Source organism: Rhineura floridana, chromosome 22 (assembly GCF_030035675.1).
Source record: "Rhineura floridana isolate rRhiFlo1 chromosome 22, rRhiFlo1.hap2, whole genome shotgun sequence".
In the NCBI taxonomy this organism is placed as follows: Eukaryota; Metazoa; Chordata; class Lepidosauria; order Squamata; family Rhineuridae; genus Rhineura; species Rhineura floridana.
In genome coordinates, this window is record NC_084501.1 from 5762325 (window position 1) to 5780048 (window position 17724).

General features: G+C 45.0%; 1 protein-coding gene across 1 annotated transcript; it reads right to left on the reverse strand.

The window, feature by feature from the left end:
- Window positions 1-1172: 1172 nt before the first annotated feature.
- On the reverse strand, window positions 1173-13629 carry HAPLN2 (hyaluronan and proteoglycan link protein 2). Its single transcript, XM_061605967.1, has 6 exons — window positions 13560-13629; window positions 11514-11627; window positions 8527-8880; window positions 7914-8030; window positions 3245-3430; window positions 1173-2280 (listed from the first exon to the last, which is right to left on the reverse strand). The coding sequence occupies exons 2-6, from the start codon at window positions 11599-11601 to the stop codon at window positions 1997-1999; spliced, it is 1029 nt and encodes a 342-aa protein (XP_061461951.1). The 5' UTR covers window positions 11602-11627; window positions 13560-13629; the 3' UTR covers window positions 1173-1996.
- Between the last annotated feature and the right edge of the window lie 4095 nt (window positions 13630-17724).

A 17724-nucleotide genomic window follows, 5' to 3' on the forward strand; every position in this document is an offset into this window, starting at 1 on the left:
AGGAAGGCTGATGAGCCCAGTTTCTTACATATGTGGCATGAGTCCTTTGTAGCTGCTAGCCCTATGTGTTAAGGCAAACAGAGTCCTGACCTTGCACCCCAGGGTCACAGGCCTCACGGACTCCTCCCCCAATGCCTACATGATGATCAAGGATGTCTCCAAAGGAGAAAACTATGTGGCACCACGGTCATGTAGGGGGTCTCTTAATCACAAAGAAGCCTACTCATATAAACTCTGCTTTTCAAACATCCACAGTCAATGAGTGGATGTTGGGGTTGTGATGGTGAAGTAGAGGGAGGGACTCTGAATTGATTAGCGCATCGATAGGTGGATTAGCCTTTTGCTCTTCTCATTTTCTGGATCTTAGTTGCTCCTCTGAAACTGCTTTGTTGAACCCTGCAGCAGAAGGAATATATGCATGATAAAGAGGCACAGTGACGTCACAATTTCCATTGCAACTTGTCTTGAGACAGTGGGGTGTAGTGGTTAGACTGTTCGACAAGGACAGAGGAGACCTGGGTTCAAACTCCTGCTCCAAGACACAACACTTGCTGAGTAGTCTTGGACCAGTCATTCTGTCTCAGCCTAACCTACCTCGTAGGATCGTTGGGAGGATGTGGAGGGCGTTGGTGAATCCAGAACATCTCCCTAAGCTCTCTGGAGGACAGATAGGATAAACATGTGATAGCTCATAAGAAGATGCTTGAAAATATAGAACGTGACTAACGTCTTCCCTGGCATGCGCGCACATATACACACGGTAACACCATTCCGTTCCCCATCTCATTATTCCCACTCATTCAGCACAAAGCATCACTTGTCTTCACAGAGGTTCACAGATATGTGCTCCTTTGCTTCTTCCGGTCCGGTTGTTCATGCTGTTCCATGTAATTTGAGAGGATGAGCGAAGACTTTTTTCAAGGCTCCAAAACCGCATGCATGGCTAGGACCCCAACACACACATACTGCTATTTTTTCTTGACTGTGAATAATGACAAACAGACAGACAGGGTAGGACTCAAGTGTCATTGGGTGGCTGAGGTTGGCGGGATGCCTCTGTCCAAAACAGTGAAAAAGCTGGAGGCTATACAAAGACGTGAAGAAAAATAGTCAAAACTTAGTGGCAGATTTAGAGTTTAAAGAAATAATACTTGACAATTGCAAAGGAGGAGGAGTGGAGCAATGGTCAATTGCAAGCAAACTTTGTCCATGTTAAGAGAACATTTGGTGTAAAGTTAGTACCTGTTTTCAGAGGTACTAACTATTACTGAAAGAATGAAAGTATTCGGTCAAGATAATGGGATTTGGCATACCTAGAATACACTGGGTTTTGTGCATGTGTGTGTAAATTTCCCTTAATATATTGCTTTTTGGTATGCTAATTTCACTAAGATATTCATTCTTATGCACACTTTCCCGCATTAAACCACATTGGGAATGGTAGTTCTGTGAGAGGATCAGAGTTCTCCTAACAAGTCTCAGGACCCTTCACAAACGACAGTTCCCTGGATGCTTTGGGGGAAGCCATGGCTATTTAAAGTGGTATGATACTGCTGTAAATATGGGGCCATAGATAGTGTCTTTTGCAGCTTTAGATAAAGTGGGATCATGTGTCAGTGGGTGGGTGGGATGCCTCCATCTAAAACAAGGGAAAAGTTGGAGGTTGTGCAAGGTCAAGAAGAAAAAGTCAGGAGAAGGCACCAAAAATGCATGCAAAGTTCTATGCCCCTGTCTAAGCACAGACACAACCATGTGAAAGTTTGGGTGGTTCCAAAGTCATATTGACACACGAGCTCCATCCTTAGCTTATGACCAGGATCAAGGAACGGTCAGGGCTAGGAAAAGTCCTTGTGAGACACCAACATCCACCAAGGGTCTCCTTAGGGAAAGAAATATTTTGCACCAATTAAACAAAGTGGTGCCATTTTCTGTGGGTCTCTTTGGGCCTAGCTGGCACCTAAGTTGTCCTCTCCTCAGTCTGCCTCTCTCACCCTCTCTACTTCATCGAGAAGCAGTAGACCCCGTATTTCTTCCGGAACTTGCTGGGAAACCCAAAGCTGCGGATGCCGGGGTCTGGGACTCCTCCACAATGGGCGCGGGGGGTGGTGATCGGGTAGCGCACGCTGCTATCATCAAGCCAGCCTCCATCACAGCGGTCCAGCTGGGAGAATTTCCAGGCCGCATAGAGCTGCCCAACCTTGGCAAGGACGGCTCCATCGTTGCGGCAGGCTTGGGTGGCTTCTTTGAAATTCAGGTGGCCCCGGATGAAATAGACCCGGCCTGGGCAAGGGGAGCCGAGGGGAGAGAAACAGAAGCAGAGAATGACATTCAGGAAGTCAGAGTTGATGCATAGGAGAACTGTATGGCTGCCTCTCACCACTGGAGCAGGAAAGGGCAGTCTTGTGGAAACGGTCAGGGTATGAAAAGCCTGTGGCATGGGCAGGCCCCCCTGGGTGGGGGAGAGACTACAACTCCCAGAATTCCTTAGTTCAGGGGTGGTGAACCATTGGCCTTTCAGATGTTGCTAGACTACAACTCCCATCTTCCCTAGCCACTCGCAGAGCTTGGAAAAGTTACTTTTTTGAACTACAACTCCCATCAGCCCCAGCCAGCATGGCCACTGGATTGGGCTGATGGGAGTTGTAGTTCAAAAAAGTAACTTTTCCAAGCTCTGGACTGGCCATGCTTGCTGGGGCTAATGGGTGTTCTAGTTCAGCAACATCTGGAGGGCCAAGGTTGCCCACACCTGTCTTAGTTCCCTCCTGCTGACCATTAAAACCCGAGGAACTGGAAGAAGCTCCTAGATGTCTATATCCTACACATCTCTCTGAAAATGTCTCTTTCAGAGCTGACCCAAGATGTTTTTCTGAGGTGCAGCTGGTTCTTTCAGCCATAAAAATTATTTTTTTTTCATGACTTATGAGATTGTATATAGGGGATGGGATCAGAGGAGGGGGGCTTGAGGGGATGATACAAATCTGTATCAAGCCCAGACAGATTATGCCTGGGACTAGGTTTGGCAAAGGGCCTCACAACAGTCCTGTGAGGTGGAACGTCACTCTCATTTTACTGAGGTAGGTGAGGCTAGCAGCTAGTCCAGGGTCAGTGAGTCCAGGAAACAGAGCTGCTGGGAAAAATTAACCTGGCTGTCATAAAGAAGGTTTTTCCCCCCCAATGGTGGGGACTAGAAATTTGCTTGTTATACAATCACACCAAGCATCTAGCTTTGTTTACATCCACATACCTTTCACGGCTGAACTGAAACAGAAGGCATCAAACCGATCTTTCAGCTTGTCCCTGGTGCCATAAGTTCGGACCCCCGGGAGAAGAAGGCGTCCTCCACAGGGTTCACGGGAGTTAATGATGGGGTAGTGCACAGTTCCTTCCATGACCCATCCTGCACTGCACCAGTCCAGCCCTTCTGTCCAAGCTGAAAGAGAAGGAGGTAACAGATTTTTTTATTTATTTATTATTAAATTTGTTAGTCGCCCATCTGGCTGGTTGTCCAGCCACTCTGGGCGACGTACAAGATAAAACAGTATATCAAACAGTTAAAATTTAAAAACAGTAGAAAACTAGCCCATCTCAAACGCCCGCCCAAAAAGCCAAGTCTTCAGGGTCCTGCGGAAGCTCATTATAGACGGGGCATGGCATAGGTCACTAGGGAGAGAGTTCCAAAGGGCGGGGGCCACTATTGAGAAGGCCCTCTCTCGAGTCCTCACCAGCCTAGCTGTCTTGACTGGTGGGATCCAGAGAAGGCCCTCTGAGGTTGATCTTGTTGAGCGGCATCCCTGTCGATGCTGGAGGCGCTCCTTCAGATAGGCTGGGCCACAACCGTATAGGGTTTTAAAGGTTAAAACCAACACCTTGAATTGGGTTCGGTACACAACCAGTAACCAATGCAACTCCTTCAACACAGGAGTGATGTGATCTCTACGGCGGCTGCCTGCAATCAGATGCGCCGCTGCATTCTGTACCAATTGTAACTTCCAAACCGTTTTCAAGGGTAACCCCACATACAGCGCATTACAGTAGTCTAGGTGAGTGGTGATCAGGGCATGTACCACCGGTGGGAGCAGATGATTGGGAAGGTAGGGGCGTAGCCTCCATATCAGATGGAGTTGCAAAGGGGCAACTGACCACTGGTTGCCGGGTTTGATCTGTTTCCTGTGCCTTTAAACATTGTTTTGGACCCGTCCCACTTTTTTCACTATTAAACATTGGCAGCTGGGGGCTCCATGTCAGCGGGGCAGTGGAATCCTCTCTGGGTTTTAGTCTGAATTTTCAAGGAGCTGTCTAAGGTGTTGAAGGACAGCTCCTTGAAATTTTGGATTAAAACCCAGGGCAGACTCCACTCTCCCACTGACATAGAGCCACCAGCCACCACTGCTTTTAAACAACATCCACCAATCGGGTGAAAGTTGTTCTCACCATCTCTTTCTCTCTATGCCAGAACAAGCTTCATCACATCAACTTGTTTTTAAAAGCCCAAGAGTGAGGGCAATAAGAAGTCAGGAGCCTGGTGCAGAGTGAGGAGAAAGCTTGATAACTCAGGATTTTAACAACCGATCCAGGGATAAAACAAAACAAAACAATTACTCGAGACAGAGAAAGATATTTCAGGGTTTCTCTCAAGCTGAGAATGGCTTTATTCCAATATATACATATTTGTTTCAGTGGGAATGGGTTATGTCACTGGGGAATAGCCAAGTCTGATAAACTAGTACCCTTCCCCAACCTGGCGCCCTCCAGAGGTTCTGGACAACACAACTCCCATCAGCATGACTGCGCTGGCTGTGGCTGCTGTGAATTTTAGTCCAAAATTAATCATATATTTGTTATGTGTCCACACGTGAGAGGGCATTCCCAGTTATGGCACCTTGATTGTGGCACGCTCTCTGCTTTGCCAGACACAGACCCCAATACCTTTGGTGGACTCATGATTGGTGGCGACCAGCATGGCTACTACGTTGGATCTGTGTATTGATGCTATAAGCAATTTCTCTTAATATAATGTAGTTTTGCATGTTATTTTCACTAATATGTTCATTTTCATACACATTTTCCCCTAATCGATGCATTTTTGCAAACTGCTGGCATGGAGGATTGCAATGCAAAATTTGGATAAGTGTGACTTTTGAAGGATTACTATGCTCCGCTTCTCATATTGTTTCAGAAAGGACAAATATAATAGATGCGGCTTGAAATGTGAACTGAATTGAATTTCTTCCCCATTTTAATTATTGCTTTGTATTGTTTTTAATGATGTGTTATGGGCCAGTGTGGCGTAGTGGCGAAGGTGTTGGACTATGACCTGGGAGATCAGGGTTCGAATCCGCACATAGCCATGAAGCTCAGTGGGTGACCTTGGGCCACTCATTGCCTGTCAGCCTCATGAAAACCCTCTTCATAGGGTCGCCATAACTCGGAATTGAAGGCAGGACATTTACATTTTTTATGGTATATTGTTGTATACTGCTCTGATATTGCAGTACATACATTCTTTTATAAATAAATAAATAAACCAGGGGACAACTGGCTGGATAGCTCCTCTCTGTAATCCCCTCCCCCTGCTTTCTTTCCTTTTGGGAAGGAGGAAAGGTCATTGGGTGTTTATTCTTGATTTTATTTATCATTACATTTATGTCCCTCTGTTCCTTCAAGCAGCTCAAGATGGGCAGCTCAGAGATATGGGTCTGTCCCCTTAGGGTCACCCTTGGCTAAACGGCAAAGGGTCCCACAAGTCTGTGTTGAAAGATCTAAAGCACTGCATGAAAGCATTAATTATTCAGAGGTAATTTGAGGGGATAATGAATTACAGTTTGGGAATTTGAAGAGGAACGGTTTTGGGGTGACCCAGGGGTGCAAATTAATTGAAAGTACAGGGGGAGATTTGGATATAAAATTAGGTGGCTTGTCTTAGTGAAATGTATATTCTAGTATATCTAAAGTTTCATGTATACATAGAAACCATCAGAGGGGTTCCCAAACTGTGGCCCATGGGCTACCAGTGGTCCACAGTCTTCATTCAGGTGGTCCGTGGCATGTCTGTGAATAATACCATTTGAATTCTATGGTTTAAGAACGTACCTATAGCCAACAGATATTTCTATCAAACTTTAAAAAGCAGGGAAATTGGGCAGCTATATAGTGAGTGCACCAGGGGAGCAGGAGACCTGATCTCCTCTCTGAGATATTGGATTGCCCTACGAATTTGTCAAAATGCAAACACAATTTGGATTGGTCTTTCACAGTCCAATCCACTTCCTGTGTAGCTTGAAAGAACTTGGTAGCGTGTGCCTCTGAGCATATGGTGACTGGTCGCAACACCTGAAATCACCTGAAATATGTGCTGTGCTGATCTTGTTTTAGCAGGGAGGAAGCAACAACATTAAGACAGTTGATATAGTTCAGATAGTCACTTTAAATATGTTTGATCTACTTTGCCATTTTAGTGACGTTTCGTATAGTAAATCATTTTGTTTTGCTTCTGTTTCTGTGAACAGGTGAAGTACAGCAACAGCTTGCAACACTAAAAAAACTCCAAAAACAATTGTGAAATAATGGCACTGACTATTTTGAAGAATAGTTTCCAATGGACATAAGGAGTTTGCACAAGATAAAACAGTGGGAGGTGAAATATATTCTAGCAAAATTATAGGTGTGCTCTATGTTTTTAATTGACCATGCCCACCTTTCCTTAAGTGGAGTGGTTTAAGCATAGCAGGCTGAAAACTTGCATCTTGGGCAGGCTAAGTTTGTTTTTCCCAACAGCTAGAGTCATTGTTGAAGCAGGAACATGTTGTAATCAGTTTGATTTTACATCAAACAGCAGTTTCAGATTCAACTGCTAATGCGCCCAAGATAGAAGTAGAACATAACCTCTAGTTTGAAACACAAGAGGCTGTCTTTGCCATCATATGACATTGACCAGTAAAAAGGCTTTGAAATTAATAAAAATAAATTTAACACAGATTTCTAGGATGAATAATGAGAGAAATATAATTTTCTAAGTTAGATTCTCTGTAGAAACAGCAGTAACAGAGGAAAGAAGCAAAGTAAGAACACCAACAAACATACAAAAATGTGATTCTCCATCTTTGGAGATGGCAGGTGTTGCCACCAGTCACCATATGCTCAGAGGCACGTTACCAAATTCTTCCAAGCTACACAGGAAGTGGATTGGACTGTGAAAGACCAATCCAAACTGTGTTTGCATTTTGACAAATTTGTATGGCAGTACAATAGAAAGGAGGTCAGGTCTCCTGCTCCCCTGGTGCATGCACTATAGCTGCCCAATTTCCCTGCTTTTTAAAGTTTGATAGAAATATATCTGTTGGCTATAGTTAACAGCATTTGAATAGCATGTGTTTTAACTTGCCTAACAGTTTTATGGGTTTTCATTTGGTATGGTTTAAATTTGTATGCTTGTTTTTAATGTTTTTAATTGTTGTAAACAGCCCAGAGAGCTTTGGCTATGAGGCGGTATATATATATATATGGTGGGATCCCCTTCGCTGGATGTCTTAAAGCAGAGGCTGGACAGCTATCTGCGGGAGATGCTCTAGCTGTGGATTTCCTGCTGTGGGCAGGGGGTTGGACTTGATGGCCTACAAGGCCCCTTCCAACTCTATGATTCTATGAAATGCAATAAATAAATAAATAAATAAATAATAGGCACATTCTTAAACTTCAAGGTTTTTTGCCTATTAGTGAATTATTTATGTATTAAAACATTGATATAATGCCATTCATTTTAAAAATCTCAGAACAAAAATACAGTAAAAACCCAAATAATACATTTAAAAAATACAACAATAACAGCCATCCACTCGTGCATCCCCCCAAACCCCAAGTAAATAAAAAACCATCACTAACAGCTGTATAATGACACATCAGCAATAATGGGTTACCTTTGTAAAGCTGCCCATAGGTTGCCAGGCGGGAGTCCTGCTCTTGGCAAGCCTGTTTGGCCTCAGGATAGTTGAATTTGTAGCGCCCGTGGCTGGTCTGGTAGGGGAAGACGACACCTGAAGAGGAAGAGAACATTGGGAAGGAAGTGGGCAGCGGATCCACCTCTGGGATGCCCTCAGCACAATTATTTTTATGCATTGAATTTATAGCCTGCCCTTCTTCCCGAAGAAGCCCCGAGCCACAAACACATCAACATAACAATTTAACAAAATACATACTAAAAACAGTTAAAGACATTCTAAAAACACTTACAATTAAAATGTTCTAAAAGCAATTACAGCTAAAAGCATTCTAAAAACAGTTACGATTTTTTAAAAAAAATTCAAAAAGCAGTTACAGGTTTGTTTGTTTAAAACCCACTCTCATCCAGTGACCTCTGGGTTGCCAGGAACAGTCTCCTTCAGCCATCAGATGCCTGGGTAAACAGAAATATTTTCAAATTCCTCCCAAAAGTTAATTATGGAGACAGATGTACCTCATTGGGAGCTACCACCAAAAAGGCCCTGTCCTGGGTCAATGCCAACCAAGCAATGGCTGGCCCAGCCCCCTTACCATCTAACTGCAGAACCAGAGAAACACTCTCATCCTCCAGGCCATTGATCAGCTGGCAGCGGTAGCGCCCCTCATCATCCAGCGCTACATTGGAGATTGTAAGGGATGCATCGTAGCGGTGGCTGCGCCTCAGGCGGACCCGGCTGCCCAGCGGACCATAGGTTCTGTGGTGCACACCGTTGGTGATCAGGATAACAATCTCCATATATTCAGCTGGCTCCACCTTGCTCCATCTGACCTTATAGTTTTGAGGTAGCACTTGCAAAATGCAAGGTAGGGTGATGGTGGCTCCTCTCTGGGTGTGCACCAGTTTGTTCACTGGCTCCAGCAAGTATTGGAGGGGCACCGGCGTGGCTGTGGGAAGGAAGAAAGGAAGGCCACAACAGTAAGGCCTCAGTTAGCACCTAAATGGATCTGAGGTGAAGAATGTTGAGGCAAACTCTTGAATTTACTTGATATGCACATATCCATGGTGTGTGTCAGAAGAACACCATTGCTCAGAAGAATGGGCTGCTAGCGGTTCAAGGAGGGTCAAGGCTGCCACATCTGAGCATGCTCCTGGTCCTAGCATTCAGGTGATCCCAGGGAGCCAATCACCTACCACTGCCTGCTATAAAGCTCTCATATCTGCCGCTTTCCCTCATTCTCCGGTCTGGTCTGAAGGCACAGGAGGCCACCACTTTGCTGAAGCTAAGCAGAGCTGAGTCTGGTCAGAGCAGGGATGGGGGACTGCCTGGGAACCACATGCATACGTCGCCTTGGGATACATGGCAGAAGAAAGACAGGATAGGAAATGTAAAGACCTAGGGGAGGCCACCAAGTCATCTGTCTGTGTCACCAGAAGCTACCTGACACCCTGCTTTCTCCCTGCCTCTCCCTCCAGCTCTCGGGACTGAGCCTCCAAATCTGTCTGGAATTGGAGGGTTCTGCTCAAGGCTGATTGCCAGGGCTTTCATCCTCTGCACAATGCAAGCCCAGATGATCAGCTCACACCCAGCCACATCTTTACCTGCCTCACACCTGACACCAAATTTTATTTATTTATGCATTTAATTAATTAAATTTGTATATTGCCCTTCCACCCAAAGGAGCCCAGGGTGGCCTCATATGACATCAGATGTAGGGCACGTGGGCCAAAAAGGCCTCCTGAGCCAAATGGGAGGCCTCCTGGGCTGGATTAGACCAGTGGACCGGAGGTTCCATTTCAAAGGATTTCAAGGGAAGTTGCAGACCTTTCAATAGGATGAATGGAATTTCTCAAAGGGCCTGCAGGAGGGGGAGGGGAGAACTACCACTACACACATCTCCAAGCAAGCTTCATCCCCTTCTTCAAACAGTTCTTGTCTCTGCTTCATGGACCTCCCCCAGCTTTTTTTGGCAAGGAAACATGGGGTGGGGTTCCATGCTGTATTTTGAACAATGTTATGCTATAATGGAGGGGAGGGTATCAGGCAGGTGTCTGTGGTATGAGAATTGGGGTCTCTCAGAGTGTCTCTCTCCCTCTCTCTCAGAGGAGGGCCAGGATCTCTTCTCGATCGTCCCAGAGTGCAGGACACGGAATAATGGACTCAAGTCACAGGAAGCCAGATTTTGACCGAACATCAGAAAAAAGTTCCTAACTGTTAGAGCAATACGACAATGGAACCAATGACCTTGGGAGGTGGTGGGCACTCTAACACTGGAGGCATTCAAGAGGCAGCTGGACAGCCACCTGTCAGGGATGCTTTAAACTTGGATTCCTGCACTGAGCAGGGGGTTGCACTCGATGGCCTTATAGGCCCCTTCCAACTCTTCTATGATTCTCCATCTGCAAAAATGTTTGAAGGAATAATTTTGTATCAGGTTGCTCGCTGGGAAGGATCTGATTTGATCCTACAACAACAGTTACGTCTTGAAATCTATAGGCTGTTCCTATAGAACTGGCTCTGACCCCAATAATTGTTCTTCCAGTGTAAGTGACAAGCAGAATTGTGATTGACTTCCCACACAATTGGGAGTATTGCTCATTTTCTACCTGTATATGCTGCTAAATTCTGTCTATATCACTGGGTGTGAGGAAGGTGCTTGAAGATCAGCGTACGCACACAATAACCCTTGTAGTAGAAACCATTTTTGACACAATTTTGGTAATTGATCTTTTAATTAGTGCTAAAACACATTAGTGCTAAAACCAGAATAGTGTAGTGGTCAGAGTGTTGGGCTACAACCTGGGAGACCAGGGTTCGAATCCCCACGCAGCCATGAAGCTCACTGGGTGACCTTGGGCCAGTCACTGCCTCTCAGCCCCAGAGGCAGGCAATGTTAAAACCCCCTCTGAATACCGCTTACCTTGAAAACCCTCTTCATAGGATCACCATAAGTCGGAATCGACTTGAAGGCAGTCCACTTCCATTTTTTCAATACACTAATAGAAGACAGGTATGGTACTAAAACACAATAATGCTAAGTTTCACACTATTACTATTTCACTATAATATCATAATGCTTATTTTTTAAAAAAACTGGTCACCACCATTTTGATGACTGGAAAAGGTTTTTTAAAAATCATTTACGATACAAGATTATGATGTTGCATGGAATTGACTATACCTGTCGTGCTATACCCCATCTTTTTAAACAAATATTTCCTGGATTGTGTTTTAGTTTAGCTATATGAAATATTGATTAAAAGAGGTTTGGAGTCATAAAATGGTGATCACTGAAAAGGTTAAAGTAAGCATCGGGTGTGAGGCAGGTGAAGGAGCAGCTGGACGGAAAGGGCTGTGCGGAATCTGCCCACTGCGCTTTGCAAGCCCTGACAATCAGCTGATCATCCACGTGGAGAAAAATAAGTCGCCTGACATCAATGTGGCATCAGATGATTGACAGGTGGGCAGATGGGGGAGATACATATTTGGCCTCCTGGCCAGATCCATTGCCCCCCTCCCCCATGTTATATGCAAAATCAGGCAAAGCTCTAGGGGGGGGGGAAGATATTTTTTACATACCTGGATTCCCATTTGGCTTTTGGTAAATAGCAGGAATCCCAGGAAGAGAGGAGAGACACAAGGAAGCCAAGATCAGAAGCTGGTGCATACTTCATAGACAGAGGAGGGCCTTGCCTGAAAAATGAGGGACAGTGGCTGACGAGGACCACCAATGCACCGTGTCCAGCGTGAAAGGGATGTTCTCCCTGTTCCCAAACACATGCTTACAGACACACACGCTCTCCCACTATGAGAAACTTAACTAAGCACATAAAAATCCTTTACATCGTCCTTCTAAACACCGCTGGGGAACTTTTTATCAGACTGAGAGGTGTATTTCCTCATAAGCAACCTTCCAAGGGTTGCATGCTGTGGTGGGTGGGGCCAGAGGCAAATGTGGGCAGGACCAGGGGAAGTCATGGGATGCAATTCTTACCGTTTGTATAGCAGGGTAAATTCCAGCCAGGCAGAAGCCAGGGATTTCCAAACATCCCCCGCCCAGGCAAGCAAGGGGTGTTATCACAGTTAAGGATACATTTGAGCCGGGCAAAAGCACTTGAGGAGAGTGCAGACAGGACTGGTGAGGGGCATGGCCTTAGGAGAATGTCTAGGGCCAAATGGAGGGGCTTGGAGGGCCACATTTGGCCCTTGGACCTGAGGTTCCACATGCCTGCTTTATGGAGGGGTCTTTGCGTGAGGACTCAGGGGTTTGCTTTAGGCACAATTTTATAGCAGTGCTACTGAACCACAAGCGCCATGCAATAAGAGGAGTCTCCGGGCCCCCCAAATCTTTTTTCTTTCCTCCCCGCTTTTCATGCCTCCCTGGATGAAGAACGAAGCCTAGGAATGATCTTTGGTCAGAGAAAGAGTTAATCTAGCCCAGAATCCTGTTTCCAGTCCTCTCCAGCCAAATACTGGAGAGCATGAAGGTGATGGGCCTTCCTCCAGCATTTGGCATTCTGAAGGACACTGGACCTAGACCTGGAGGTTCCATTTAGTTCTCATGGCCAAAAGCTGCTGATAGATTTGCCCACCATAAATTGATCAAATCGTTTACCTATGGAGGGCCCAGCTAGATCTCACTGAGGGGCTTTCTTGTCCAGCATCCTTTTTCTAATAGTGGTGGACAGCCACAGGTCTCTGGGAAGCCCACAAAGCTAAAAAAGCTAGACTAACCTTCCTCAACCTGGTGCCCTCCAGATGGTTGAGACTACAACTCCCATATGATACTGGGGCTGGTTGGGGCTCACAGGAGTTAGAGTCCAAAACATCTGGAGGGCATCAAGTTGAGGATGGCAGGGTTAGACCTTTCTTGTGCTACCTTCCCCCCCCATTTCCCATCTTTAGACCATTTATCTTCCATTCCCATGCGTCTCTTTTTCCAAATCCTTTGAAAAACCTGGATTTTGAAAGGAAACTCTGTGTGATTATGCATGCCTTTTTAAAATTTATTTATTAGATTTAAATCCTGCTCTTCCTCCCAGTAGGAGCCCAGGGTGGCAAACAAAAACATGAAAAACACTTTAAAACATAATAAAAACAGACTTTAAAATACATGACAACAATAATATTTAAAAACATATTTTTAAAAAGCTTTAAAAACATCTTAAAAGCAATTCCAACACAGACGCAGACTGTGCCTTTTATCATTCATATCATTGATAGAATTTGGGGTTCCTTCTTTAGAATTTGTAGGTGGGGGGGAAGGAATTGGCAATGGATATAAAACATACCTAGTCTTTTGATAATCATAAGAACATAAGAGACTGGCTGCTGGATCAGACTCCAAAGGCAATTCTAGTGCAGCCTCCTGTTGTCACAGTGGCCAACTAGATGCCGCAAAGGGAAGCCTGCAAGCAAGACCTGAGCACAACTGTGCTCTTCCCACTGATACCGGAGTCAGTAAGACAGTATCATGACCAGTGACCATTGACAGTGTTCTCCTCCATGAATCTGTCTAATCCCCCTTTAAAGCCATCCATGTTGATGGCCATCATCCCTACAACCACTCATATGCCACAAGAACAGGTAGAATCAGAGAAAGTTCCATCATCCACGTTACCATACCTCTCTAGAAAGACAGTTCAATCTTCTAGCTACTTTGACGAGATGGCAATGGAAGCTGTTGGGAGACACCAAACGTGTAGTCTCACGAGAGCACCAAACCAATCCAGGAACACGTCTCCATAGAGCAACGAGCTGCTGTTCCTCTTAATCCAGTGTCATGGCAAATCTCTCCCCTCCACACTGTGTAGGGCAAAGAGAAGTAAGGAAGTTCATCTCCACCAATGTCACCAAGACAGATTCCCTGGATAAGTAACATTCCAGCTCCTCCCAGCATGGCCACTGTCCATGCTGACTGGGCCTCATGAAGAAATCCTTATGGTGGTAAAATCAGCCCTGGAGAGCTTGGCCAAGGTTGATGTTCTCTTTAGGCTGATGGCAGATGGTTGTTCTTCATCCATAAATGGGGAGTTGCTTCCTTGGTTCTATTCCTGCTGTCTTCTTTTTCTTTCCTCTGGATGTGAGGTCCCATAAACAGTTTGTACATGGTTCAGTTTTGTCCCCCCCTCGCACCCGCCCCAAGAATAAATTAAGCAACAACAAAAAAGGAAACACAGCTTCTAATTGTTCTGCTTGACAAACAGAGCAACACCAGGAAAACAAGGCTTGCCTTTATTCAAGGGGAATTCAGACAAAATGTCAACACAGCCCTACTGGCACCTTCTATGGGCCCTCAAGCTGAACATCTTGGTAAACAAGCCAATGTGCCTTTTTTGTGTTCTCTGAAGCTCCACAGATTTCCCCACAATGCATTAGCTTTGAAGATCTTCCATCTCCACATCCTAAAGCTGTGTTCCAAATTCCAGATTAATATTCTAGCAAGGGAAGATGTCAATTTCCACATAATGCACCAGAGTAGCTGTGCTAATCATTTTGGTGAGAATCCAAACGGTCGCCCTGGAATAGATGCTCTCGGCCTTGTGAACTTATGATTCCCAACTGCTCTGAGAATTTCCGAATATTAGTCAGTGGTTTTTTATTTTTGAACGTCAGCCATACAGATGACAACGTTCATACTGAGGCAGCTGACAGGGCTAATCTTTGGGTGGGAAATTAAACTCGCCCTTTCTCCAGCAGGGGTGGAAAGATCTGTCAATTTCATTTCTTTCCATTCCTCATTTTTCCAATCTTAAAAAATCTTCATGAAAATTCTTAAGCATTTTCCTAAACACATTTTCATATGCAGCTTTAAGAAACGTACACATATTTGCTAGCAATTTCTCCACATATAATCCTTTCTGGATGCAGTTTTGAGTAATGTGCACATTTTTGCTGTCAATTTCATTTTTGTATGTTATTTTCACTAATATATTCATTTTAATGCACATTTCCCCCAATATATGCATTTTTTTAAACACTGGTTGGAGAACTGCATTGAAAAATTTGGATAAGTGTGAACAAGATGCCGGATTAGGTGGGCCAGTGGACTGATCCAGCAGGCTCTTACTATGTTCTCTCACTAATTTCAGACTAACCTACCTCACAGAGTTGTTGTGAGAAGGAGAACAAGAGGCACTGCCTTGAGCTCATTGGAGGAAAGGTAGGAAATAAATATAAAAAGCAAACAAATGAACAAATATTGTCCTCTCTGATGCAGACATGTATCCATTCATGCTTTTGCATAGAGACTGATCAGCAGAAGGGCATTGCTGGTAGATGATAGCCCCTATTATATATGGGGTCCGTTGTTGCTGGGGAGCAGCTGTTTCAGGTTCAGGGTCTATGTGTGAGCAAATGACTGGCCCAAGGCAATTCAGTAGCTGAGCAGAGATTTGAACCCTGATCAAAGCTAAACACCCATGCTTGCTTGGGACCAAACCACAGTTTACATTAATGACGTGATCAGCCATCATGTCATGGGGTTTTAAAAAAATTAAATCCCAGGTGCAGGGGAGTGCATACTTTGGACCAGAGCTTGGAAAAGTTACTTTTTTGAACTACAATGCCCATCAGCCCAATCCAGTGGCCATGCTGGCTGGGGCTGATGGGAGTTGTAGTTCAAAAAGTAACTTTTCCAAGCTCTGCTTTGGACACATCATGAGAAGACATGATTCACTAAGGTAAAGATAAAGGTGTCCCCCCACTTGTAGTGCGAGTCGTTTCCGACTCTTAGGGTGACGTCTTGCAACGTTTACAAGGCAGACCGTATATATGGGGTGGGATTGCGAGTTCTGTCCCCGGCCTTTCTTTACCCCCCTCATTTTACTGACCACGGATGGATGGAAGACTGAGTGGACCTCGACCCCTTTTACCGGAAATTCAATTTCCTCCTTCCGTTGGAATCGAACTCCGGCCGTGAGCAGAGCTTCGGCTGCATTACCACCGCTTACCACTCTGTGCCACGGAGGATCTTACATGATTCACTAGAAAAGACAATAATGCTGGGGAAAACAGAAGGAAGTAGAAAAAGAGGAAGGCCAAACAAGAGATGGATTGATTCCATGAAGGAAGCCACAGACCTGAACTTACAAGATCTGAACAGGGTGGTTCACGACAGATGCTCTTGGAGGTCGCTGATTCACAGGGTCATCATAAGTCAACAACAACAACAAGCAGGGGGGTGAGGATCATCCACAGGAAAACCTTCCTTTCTCAGGGCACCATACTGGTAAAAATCCCTCCCCATGTGGCAAATCAGGATTGGATAAACCTCCTCCATGGTGACTGATCCACTGTACATTCACTTGCTGTGTAGGAGACCCACCTGCATTGGCTTGCAAAGCTGAAGCAGGTGCTTTTTTGTTTTAACTTAAGCATGGTTATAATCAGAGCTTGGAAAAGTTACTTATTTTAAACTACAACTCCCATCAGCCCCAGTCAGCATGGCCACTGGATTGGGCTGATGGGAGTTGTAGTTCAAAAAAGTAACTTTTCCAAGCTCTGGTTATAATAGCCTGTTTAACCTCATAATGGATGCAGTTTGTCGTTCTTATAGCACACCTGCAACTCAAACACAGTAAGTAACACACATTGGGGGTGCGTGGGGGGGTGATGAAGTGGCATTTGGGTCAAAAGTGGGACCCTGGGCGCTAACAGTGTGTTGGGTCAAATTAAGCCACAGGCTCCACTCCTGGCGGTGCCCTTCCGTCAATTCCTTTAAGTGAAGTGGCATTTGGGTCACACATTTAAAGCGCATTTAACACACTTTTAAAGCACATGGCTCTCCCCCAAAAGAATCCTGGGAACTGTGGTTTGTTAAGGGTGCTGGGAATTGTAGCTCCGTGAGGGGTAGACTACAGTTCCCAAGATTCTTTGGGGAAACGTATGTGCTTTAAATGTGTTTTAAATGTATGGTATGGATGCAACCTTTGTGTCTATGTGCACAAGAGTGTGTAACCCTTTCTCCCCAGGTGAGGTCCCCAGTGTGCATGCAGACACCAATTTGCCGAATAACAAAAACTGGGGCAGTGATTTACAGGGACCAGAAAATAGGGACTGTCCTGGCTCAATAGGCTTGTCTGATCTTGTCTTGAATGAAACAACAGGACACACAGGGAGGCGGTACGCCGCAGAGGCAGTGATGGCCCCAAGCAGGCTTTCTTCAGCTTGAGTTTCTTCCCTCCTTCCCTCGGCCTTCATCAGCTCTGTTTCCGATGAAAGGCAGAATCTTGCCTCAGTGATGGGCTGCCTGCAAGGCAAGTAACAGTTTGCTCATTGTGAGGAAAGAACAAAGAGCTCCAGGCCTTGATGCTATCACATGTTGGACAAGACAAGCCAAACCCCTGATGAAGACAAAACAACAAGGGATGTTGTTCATCCCATTCTCCTGGATGAATGGGCATTAATGGCCCTGGAGGAAGTTTTGGGGATATAGGGAGAGTAGCAGGGTCAGTTCTAGGAATGGAAAGATCTGTCCCTTTCAGATCTCTCCTTTTTCCACTCTTAAATTCAGTTCTCCACATTTGTGCAGCAATCTGAGATATTTTTTTAAATCCTCATGAAAATTCTCCAGCTTTAGCATGAATTTCTCCCAATAAAGACGTTTTTGTAGGCAATGTTGACCAGTGTACACATTTTTGCAAGCAATTTCTTGTCATAGAATGGATTTTTGTATGTTATTCACTCATATATTCATTTTTATGCCCACTTTCCCTTAACATATGCATTGTCGTAAACATTGTTTGATTGGTGAACTGCATTACAAAATACGTGAATTTCAAAGGATGGC

Excerpts from the sequence above, each read along its gene's own strand:
- HAPLN2 (XM_061605967.1), bottom strand. The coding sequence starts at position 11,601 with ATGCACCAGCTTCTGATCTTGGCTTCCTTGTGTCTCTCCTCTCTTCCT. Across the intron at positions 8,881-11,513 it reads AAAGCCAAATGGGAATCCAG|CCACGCCGGTGCCCCTCCAA; the intron begins GTATGTAAAAAA and ends TCCTTCCCACAG. Across the intron at positions 3,431-7,913 it reads CTATGGGCAGCTTTACAAAG|CTTGGACAGAAGGGCTGGAC; the intron begins GTAACCCATTAT and ends CTTCTCTTTCAG.